Source organism: Typopeltis vanoorti, chromosome 25 (genome assembly GCF_054136105.1).
Source record: "Typopeltis vanoorti isolate ZY-2024b chromosome 25, IOZ_Tvanoo_1.0, whole genome shotgun sequence".
NCBI classification, from domain to species: domain Eukaryota; kingdom Metazoa; phylum Arthropoda; class Arachnida; order Uropygi; family Thelyphonidae; genus Typopeltis; species Typopeltis vanoorti.
In genome coordinates, this window is record NC_143573.1 from 9,082,155 (window position 1) to 9,092,966 (window position 10,812).

A 10,812-nucleotide genomic window follows, 5' to 3' on the forward strand; every position below is an offset into this window, starting at 1 on the left:
TCATCTAAAGCACTTTGTACTATCAATCCACCTATATCTTGGTCTTCCTCTGGGTTGTTTTCCAGCCAACCTGGCAGAGAATACTTGTTTTGCTAATCTTTCCTTGCCCATTCTGTTTAAGTGACCATACCACCTGAGATTAGCTCTGCTAATGCATTCCTGGATGCTGACAATGTCAAGTTCTTTCCTAATATTCTCGTTTTTAATATGATATTGCCATTGATGCCATCTGTTCATGCCTCTAATCTTTCTCAGGACTCTCATATCTGCTGTCTCTAGTCTTTGGTCAAGTGTTTTATTTCTTACCCAGCTCTCAGATCCATAAGTTAAAACTGGTTTGAACACTGTCTTGTATACAGCTAATTTAGTGTTCCAACTAATTTCTCTCCATATGAATTTATTCAATTGACTTCCTACCATACCAGCTTTGTTGATTCGTTTGTCTATTTCCATATTTAATTTACCATCTTCAGTAAAAATCGTGCCTAAGCAGCTGAAATGTTTTACTTGTTCCACAGGTTCTCCATTCACAACACAGTTGACATTTTCAATGATTCTACCTATTTTCATTGTCTTTGTCTTTTTATTGCTGACCTTCATACCATATCTATTACAACAGCTATTAAATTTAGTCAAGGACTCTTGCAAACTTGTAGCAGATTTATTTAGTAGTATAACATCGTCCGCATAAGCAAAGAGCTGACATTAACATCTCCAATTCTGATATCATGTTTAATACCACTTTCTTTCATAATGTAATCCATATAGATAATGAATAACAGAGGGGATAATGTACATCCTTGTCTCACACCACATTTAACATTAAACCATCTTCCTGTACTTCCTTCAATTCTAACTGCCGACTTACAACTCAAATACAGACTAAGCATTCCTTGATATAATGCCCATTGACACCATATAACTGTAGCCTATGGAATAGCTTCTCTCTCTTGGCACCTTGTCATATGCCTTTTCCAAATCGACAAAACTTAAATACAGATCTTTGTTATATTCCCATGATTTCTCCACTGTTTGTGGTAAAATGAAGATCTGATCCTGACAGCCTCTATTTGACCTGAATCCAGCTTGTTCTTCACCAAGCTTTTCTTCCACAATTAGTAGAGCTCTACTCCAACTACTGGAATTCATCCCGCGATCTCCAGGCTTTCTGAACTGTGCAGTGCAGCCTCTGTAAGACTTTTATACCACCATATTTCAGCACTTCTGGTCGAATATCATCTACTCCTGCTGCCTTTCCACATTTCAAGCCTTTCATGGCTTTTTCTACTTCAAGTATGGATATGTACTGTTGAGTGTTTTTTACCACTGTGCTCTCACTGCTTGTTTCATTTAGCAATTTTTTGAAGTAATTACTCCATACTTCAAGGATATCACAAGCTGACTTATTAGCCAGGAACGTTTGATATGCTTTCTTGTTTTCCTTCACTGCCTCTTTAACTTCCTGCATCCACCATGGAGTTCTGATTTTTCTATCCCTGCAAACAATCTCACCACATGCCTATCTGGCTGAATCAATCAGGGTTTTCTTCAAGGCTTGCCACTGAATCTCTAAAGTTTGGTTCCTTCTCAAATTCTTTAATTTTTTTCTTCAATCATCTTTGTGTATTTTAGTCTACAGTTCACATCTGAGAGCTGCTCAACTTTTATTCGCTTTAAAACTTTCTTACATGTTATTCTTTTCATTACGAAATTCAATTTTATCCTGCTCAAGACTAAATAGTGATCCCTTCCAATTTCAAATCCTGTGTACACTGGTGTCCTGCTCCACAGAGAAAACATCACTATCAACAATAACATAGTCAATGAGACTTTTCTTATTCCTTGCCTCTTCTCTCCATGTGAATTTGTGCACATTTTTATGTTGGAACATGGTGTTAGTAATAACCAGTCCATGTCCTGAGCAGAAATCCAACAGGTATTTGCCATTATTATTGCCTTTGCTCTTTTCTCCAAATTTTCCCAAAATATTTTTGTATGTCTGACAATCATTTCCTACTCTGCTATTTAGATCCCCAACAAGGACCAACTTTACCTTTTTCATTATGTCAGTTGCTTTTTCTAAAGCATCAAAAAATTCCTCCATTTCTACCTTAGTAGAACCTTCTGTGGGACCATAGGCACAAATAAGTCTCATTGTCCAATTCCCCATTCTGATATTTGCCCACATCACTCTCCTGGAGACTGCTTGCCATTCAAGGAGATTAGCCTCGTATTTTGTGTTGAATACTATGGCTACTCCTTCTTTTCCTTGATTGTCATTTCCTGAATATAACATTTTGTATTTATTGTTCAGAAAGATCTCACCAGTTTTTGTTTCAGTCACCCCTATTATATCGATCTGGTACTTATGTAATTCTTCAGCTAGCTCCATTTCTTTGTCATTCAGACTTCTTATATTGATAGTACCAATCTTTAACTCTTCTGGTGTTGAGTTGGGGTGTGCTTTAAGATTTGTTCCAGTAGCCGACTTTTCGCTGTTCGCCCTGGTTCCCTGGCGAAAACAACGGGGGCCTTGTTTAACCGGGCAACACCCCAGCCAGCATGAAGTTTTGTCATGTTGTACCATCATTTTCTATATTGGTTTAAGCCAATAAGAATACAATTTGGTCAGCTAAATCCCATATTGCCAGCCCATCCTCATTTGTTCAGTATCCAGGTAGATACCCAACACCAAGAGAAGGTGAGGATTGGACATTAGGTCAGAAGCCATGCTTGGTTCTCCGTATTTCTTTAAAGGCTATGTGGAGGTCTCCTCAGTTATACAGCTTTGACTTAAGCACCCCGTCTGGAATCTAAGGTGTTTTAATGTTGTGTGTGTAGTTATATAAAGAATATATATGGTTTTTTGAATATAATAAAATGTAAAATCTTTGAATGTTGTAGATAATGCTATGCATATTTAACATTTAAGTTTATATTGTTTTTTTCTGAAGAAGCAAGCCACGAAGACTACAAAACTGGTTAATATAAATTAATGGTGCTGTGGGTATATATTTTATCTGGTGTAATATTGTCATCATTAGTATTCAAGAATGGATTCACAGAACTAATATAAAGTAATATGGTCAGTTAAAATAGATGGGGAGATGAAAAATTATCAAAATGAGAAATGGTGGAAGGTAGTAAGGGAATACAGTTAGCCTATCTCTTTTATGACTTTTCTAGAACCAGAATTTTCCCTGTTGTCTATGTAGATGTCATGCTACTTTATATTTGCCTTGAGCCTTGAAACTTCACTTTAGTTCCAAGATTTTTTGGGAGGGAAGATGGGTATCGGCCATGGCTGAATTGGAATTGGTGTTTGTTAGTTAAATTTGCTATATAGTAAGCCTAGCAGATCATTGTCTTAAATAAACAAGAAAATGGGTTTTTTTTTTTTTTTTAATTTTAGGATAAGGATTCCAAGTTTAGACTTATTTTGGTCGAAAGCCGTATCCATCGTTTGGCTCGTTACTACAAGACACGAAGAATACTTGCTCCAAACTGGAAATAGTAAGTACATGTCATTAAAATATTTTTTTATAATCAAGACATTTTGGTGTTTAAGAAGTGTGAAATATTTTCCACTTAATGTGGTCAAGAAGGTTTAATTTTTTCATATAGCATTTTCATAAAATTCTGGCAATTTAAGATTTTTTTTATAATTTTCAATCAGCCCAAAACAGCTTCAAAAGAATTAAAGTAGCTTTCATTGAGGTCCAAAAATGATCAGTGGAAAACATGTCTGTTCCACTTCAGTTGCAGCAATGGTGTAAGTAACTTATGCAGTGTTTGTCTAGCTCCATGAGACATCATTTCAAAAGTTAGATATTCTCATGGAGCTAGAAGAGTTTTTTTCCTTTCTTGAAATAGGTTTTTTGTCTTGTTGAAACATGCAGAACTGGCTGGGAAATACACTTAATCTGCAGACAACAATAGCAGAGACAGAAGTTGAACTTTGTCATGTAGTGCCCCAATTGACAATAGAGCACTCGATTTTCCTTCATTGACACAAACAGGCTGAAGTAGTTAATATCTCGTTTATTGGTTGTCTGGAAACAGTTCGTACTCTGGTGTGCAAGCTTTGGATTCCTTCCATATGCAGTGTAGGCAACACCTTTGAAGAACCTGCCAAAACATGCCGTGAGAATGCATGCAAATGCAGAAGATTGCATTTGCATGTATAGCAATTAAGTAGTTCTGTAGGTCCACTGCTAGATAGTATGTGGAATCAGGTGTGATAGTAACGTACTAGAATACAGATCTCCACTGAAGAGTAGACTTATATACATTGAAACCAAAGTATAGAAGACATTGTTATTTCTAAGGAAGCCTCAGTTGCTACTGTTTAACTCGGCTTTTCCACCACTTTTGTGGTGGAAAAGATGAGGTAAACTGCTCTGACCTCTTTATAACCACTGTTATTTCTTTATCTCTGAGGGTTATCATTTTCTAGTCTAAATAGTAGGATTATGCTAGAAACTGATCAGGCTAGGGATATTGGAGTATTAGCAGATAGCAAGTTGAAGTTCAGGTGCCATGTAGCAAAAATTACAAATGCAACTCAAAAGATGATGGCATCTGCTGAAACGAACTTTCACATTAAAGATTGGGAGGATGTCATTTTGCTTCTTTACAAGGCCTTGATAAGACCTCAATTGGACTATTGTGCGAAGGTCTGGTCTCATGGTTTCTGTTGTAATTCTGATACAGTGGAGAGAGTGTTAAAAATGATATCAGGAGTGTGGAATACTGATTGTGAAGATAGATTGGGAATTTGTAGACTGCAGACTATCAAACAGGAGAAAGGGATGATATGATTGATACTTATAATTTCTGAAAGGGTCATATAGGATTTCAGTTGATGGATTTTTCATTTTATGAAAGGTGAGGAAAGGACATGAGGGCATCCTTGGAAGATGAGGATGAATGCTGCTAAAAAGGGGGGGGGGGTGATGACTAGATTTTTCTCTCGTAGGGCAATGTGTGATTGGAATTGATTGCCATTGGATGTGGTATGTGCAAGTAGTGTGCATGAATTCAAGAATAAGTATGATAGCTGGTGCATGTAGCCTCCCTCTTAATAATAATAATAAAAAATACCTGAACAGACTTGTCACAACTTAGATTGTTTTCTGTTGCACTTATCCAACTTCTTGTTCTCCTTTTATTCTACCTCTGTTCTTTGGAACAGCGTTTACAGTGTTTCCTAAAGACAACAGTCAGCTGTTAAACAATAACTGAACCTTACTTTCTGCTTGCCTGTATGATGCTGTTATTACAGGTTTTGTGCTTATGTTTGACATTTAATCAGAACTTCTTGTGTTAGTGAGAGCGAACTCTGCTTTTCAAGTCATTCTCAGACAATGGAGGATGAAAATCATTAGTACTTGAAAGAGTACTAAATGTAGTACCTCCTATTAAAAGGGAAGATCCAGGCATAAGTGAGGCTTCTTGGATGAGACTGCAATCACCAATAAAGCAGCTGACATACTCACTTTTTTTTTAGATATAAATTGCTGAGGAAATAAATTCTCAGTATACATAATGAAAGCTGGTTAAATGTAACCATTTCTTATATTAACTGAATAATTCATTCTTTCTCAATATTATGTATGTCAGACTACTTGCTCACCTGCACTGTGGAATCATATGGTAGTTCTGTGATTGTTCTGTATACTTACCTTCTGTACTTACCACAGACTTTCTACTCTGAATCATCTTGATAATCATCATCTCATAACTCACAAAAATGGCTTACATCTCCTAATATTATATTTCACATAATAATTTTTTGCAGTTGCTTTTTCTTCCATGTGACTCAGTTAAGTGAGTACCACATTGTTTTCAAGCATGCAGCTTGCTCCATCAGATTGGAAACAACAAATTTTGTCATGTATTCACAGATGTTGATCGTGTGCTTATACTGAGAAATATGACAAATTCATTTTTGTGTGTAGTGTATAGCTGAATGGATTTTAAGTTCAGTTAAACTTGACACCAACAGAAAATAATTTATTTTGAATTAAAATAATAATAAATCATTCAAGACTGTGTGGCAAGGCTGCACATTCCACTGAGATTTCTCATCTATGTATGGATCACATTATGAAGGAAAGTAGCATTAAATCTTATATCAAAATTGGAGGTGTTGATTTAATCTCAGTCGTTTACTTTATGCAGATGATAGATAAATCCATTATAAGCCTGCATGATTTTCCCTAACAGTTTTTTTGTGATAAGTTTATAATAAAATCAGCAATAAAGTCTATGAAAACCTTTCAGCTGTGTTTAGTCACAATTTTTAATGTTGATGCAAATATGAAATAGACAACATAATTAGCAAAGTATGGTAGGAAGTCAACAGAATAAATTTATATGGATAAGAGAAATTAGTCAAATTACAGTTAATTATATACAAGACGGTGTTTAAACTAGTTATAACTTACAGATCCTGAGAACTGGTTAGAAATAGCAGTTAATCAAAGACTGGAGGATACATTTGTGAGAGTTCTCAGAGAGATTGTGAACAAATGCATCAGTAGTAGAATCATATTAAATACAAGGATATTATGAAGGAATTGGACATTGTTAATGTTCAGGAACATTTGAGACATGTAATCATAATGGATGGAAAGAGTAAGCCTTCTTCTTTGAGTGCCATCTCTTATCAGAGGTCGGCAACCACCTTGGCAAATTTTGAGTGATCCTCAGATGCTGAACAGTCCTTCAGAGCTCATGTCAGTCCACTGTCTGTCGGCCAGTCAAGATTTTTCTTCATCTTCCTCTTCCTCTTCTTCCATTTATCTTCCCTTTTATAATCAATTTGAAGTATCTTGTATTTTTCATTACAAGGTAGGTGACCGAGATATGCAGTTTTTCTTCTTTTTATGGTATCTAAAAAGTTCATGTTATTTCCCCATTTGTTCCAGTACTTCTTGATTGGACGTTTTTGCTGTCCATGGGATTTTTAACATTCGTCTATATAACCACATCTCAAAGACTTAAGTTTTTTTTTTTTTTTTTTTTTTTTGTCGATGTTGTCTTCAAGGTCCAAGTTTCTGCACCATACAGCAGTACAGATCATACATAGCATTTAATTATGCGTACTCTATTCCTCAATCTGAGAGCTATCCACTCATACCAGTTGTGTAATGGTGAGTGTTTTATGACAGTTTCCTTTTCCTGCTGTATTAGTTCGTATCTTTCTTCAACTTCGAAGCCATAATTCCTCCTTCCCAACCTGCAACAGCGTTGATTTCATCAGGAGAAACTTTTGACACTCTTTTGAAATATGGCTTCTGAGTACTATGTTTTTGGAATAAGATTTGAGAACAGAAAAGAGCCTCTCTCATTCCTAAACCATTTCTATAGCCGAATTGGGTAACACTGATAGTGTCTTCACATTTTCTGTGTATTCTTTTTGAATTATTTTCAGAAACATTTTGAGAACATGGCTCATTAGACTGATCAGTCTATAGTCATTACAAGCTCTTGTATTTTTTTTAGGTAGCATGTAGATATAGTAATGTTGTTGCCTTCTAAGAAATGTCTTAGAAGACCAAAACATGGTATTTGCCAATATTGGATTCCTGGCAGACTAATTTGGAGGGAAATTTTCAATAGGGAGCATTATGTAGCCTTTTCTTACAGTATTACAATATATCCTGTACACGTGTTGAGAGTAGATATCAGGAATTTCCTGATTATAGTAGTTGAAAGATGGGCATTTCAGTTGATGCTGCTTTTACTCTGTTCAAATTTTCTTACTAGTTCAGTTCTGACCCACATTGTAAAGGTGTTGTTTCAGCCATCATCTGAAAAGAATTTTAGGTAAATAGGTAAATAATTTTTTAAATATAATTTTTAATGTCAGTCTTGCAAATAGATTGATAGCAATCAAGCATTTTAAGCCAAAGCAGAAGTTTTAAGTCATCCTTTTCTTTTTTATTTCATCCTTCTTTAATGAATTTGCTGTGTGCACTAATTATGATTGCTTGAGTATGTGTGCTGCAGTATTAAAGAACTTTATGTGCACACTTGAAATTGATTTGTTGGTATTCAGTAGCAAGTAGAGAAGGTGGGAAACTTAAGATGTCTAGCTAAGGATGCTTTTCTGTACATTGAGTTATATGGCACCTTTAACTGGCAGAATATTGTTTACCGTGTTAAAACAATTTCATTCATATTGTTTGGGAGGGTGGCAAAACAGTGGAATGAACTGCCAAATCCATAATCTACATTTAGCAAATTGTGGGACCTGTACTTTTGAATGTTTTCCTAAGTGGAAAGATTTACTAAAATTATTAATTTTTAACAATAATTCCATCCACAAATGGGTTGTATAGCACATTAGTACCATGGATTCGTTTTTTTTTTTTTTTTTTTTTTTTTTTTTTTTTTTTTTTTTTTTTTTTTATGTTACCTTTCTTTGCACCTGCTTGTGAGTTGTAAACTTTGCTCTAGAGCTCAGGCTAAATAGTGGTACTGAATGGATGATGATAAATTGTCTATTTGCCATAGTGGATTTAGTCTCCACGTGTTATCTATTCAGCTGTATAGGCTAGCAACTTTCTACCAACTACGTTTTTAGTTAGGACTTGGTGCACTTTATTTTTGTAACATCTGATATAAGAGAATGTTATACTACCTGTGGTTTAGCATATTGACTAAATCATTAATGATTATTTGGTTCATCCCAAAATTCCATTACTGGTTAATTTCGAGATTGTGCAACGGCACCTTTTACTCTTAATTAAATATTTACAATTTTCAGAATCTGTAGAAATCTTACGAATATAATGAATTGTATACCAATCTAGATTATATAGTTTAAAAATAAATATATTGGTGTCCAAAAGCTAAGGGCAAACTACATTTTTACCTGTATATGAAAAAATTTTCACAACTACAGCCAATTGTGGACATAAATTTATTGCCATCATGCTAATAAATATATTACACAAAAAATGGGTTATAAATTTCATACAAATTAAATTGCAATATATTTTTGACAAAAGTTACAAATTTCCTAAGTATTTAGTTAAATTACCGTACAATACTTACAGAAAACTGCAGACACATTTCAGTATGGAATATGTCCATCACAAACTGATGCAGCTCTCACAACATCGTACCATGCTTAGCACCAAGTGATTTAGGATTTGCATTATTAAAGAACTTTATGTATACACTTGACATTGATTTGTTAGTATTCTGCCCTACATAAGGCCTTGTTTATTTTCTCAAGGGAAATTTCAAGCAGCAATGCATCTCAATGTGATTTTATGGGGTTGATATCTGAGGAGTGTGCTGACCACTCAATTCAATTAATATCCTTGGTCTCCAGAAGTATCTCCACTACTTGTGTACGATGTGGTGTAGCATTGTCATCCATAAAAATGAATTCTTTGCCTACAACACCATGGAACAATTGAACATGACGTTGAAGAACTTTGTTTCAATATTGTTCCCCAGTCATGGTCCCTTTTTCCAGCACTTGTAACCCCACACCATGAACCCAGCACCAGCTATACCTTTCAAGAACATTCTCGTGATGGATGGTAAGCAGTACCACTTTCCCACTAGATCAAGTGGTGTCTAGAATCAGAGGAAAGACTAAAACGACTCATCTGTAAAGAGCACATTAGCTCATTTGTGTCTTGTCCAATTTTTATGGATAAAGTGACCCGGACTACAGGCCTTTGGGCATATAAGCCTCCCTGTCACAGACATCTTGCCACAATTTGTTGAGATATCCACATACCTGTGCTTGAATGGAGCTGACCAGATGTGTTGCGTTGATTGCATTTTGCTGTTATAACCAAAAATTGGTGTTCATGCTCTGTGGTAGAGCTGGGGCAACCTCTTCGCAAGTGAGCACATTTCATTGGTTTGAAATGCTGTACAGAGCCTGGATAAATGCTATTTGAGATTCCAAACTCTGGCAGTGTAAGTAATTCTGCAGTCTTCTTCAATTTTTCCCCTTGTGAAATCATCTAGATGATGTCTTTGAAACATTACAAGACATTGCAACTTTATTCCTTCAAGAAATGAGTGCCCTTCAAACACAATTCGCTTAGTCTAGCCTTTGCCTTTTATCCTGTTGAGTGCTACCATGTGTACCTGCTTTCTACTCAAAATCTTCAGTTATACAAATCGGCACAATCTGATTCGTCTGAATTTATGGTTGTAATCTTCACAAATGGTGTTCGTCCTTAGGTTTTAGACACCAGTGTACTTAATGATAATTTTCTCACTCACATTATTCTTTACTGATTTTATTTTTATTTTTCAGTGAATCATCAACAGCATCTGCATTAGTTGCCTGAAAACCCTAATGTGAAATATTGTTTAAGAAAAAAAATAAAGCCTCTGGAACTTTTTTGCACATTTTTATTTTTTTAACCACAAAAAAAAAACTGCCAAAAGTTACATCAGATTGTCTACAAAAGCCTTAAATAACAAAATATAAAATGTCATAAGTACAAGACACACTTCTTTACATAATTCAGCAGCTGGTATGTGTATTAATTTATAGTTAATATTTTAACATTAATTTATTTGGTAAATAATTACATGCATTCAATTAGAGCTGTGCCAAGTGAATTTATTCTTTGATAAGAAAACACAATAGTAACATTAATAACGACAGTAATAATTTTTGTAAATGCTGCATATTTACAAAAGGGAGGATAGAGAAGATAGAACAGGGGAGGAGTACAGTTGATGACAGCTGATGAGTTGCAGCCAAAGAAAGTAGTATATCAAGATGATAGATCATTTGAGGCGGTCTGGTGTGAAATGGTGACC

General features: G+C 35.2%; 1 protein-coding gene across 1 annotated transcript in view; it reads left to right on the forward strand.

Annotated features, from left to right (window-relative positions):
* Window positions 1–10,384, forward strand: part of RpS13 (ribosomal protein S13) — a 37,244-nt gene extending 26,860 nt beyond the window's left edge. The window contains exons 5-6 of the mRNA XM_090414317.1: window positions 3,413–3,513; window positions 10,298–10,384. Coding sequence (XP_090270443.1) covers window positions 3,413–3,513; window positions 10,298–10,331 — 135 coding nt within the window. The 3' untranslated portion in view covers window positions 10,332–10,384. The remainder of the gene's footprint in view (window positions 1–3,412; window positions 3,514–10,297) is intronic.
* Window positions 10,385–10,812: the final 428 nt, after the last annotated feature.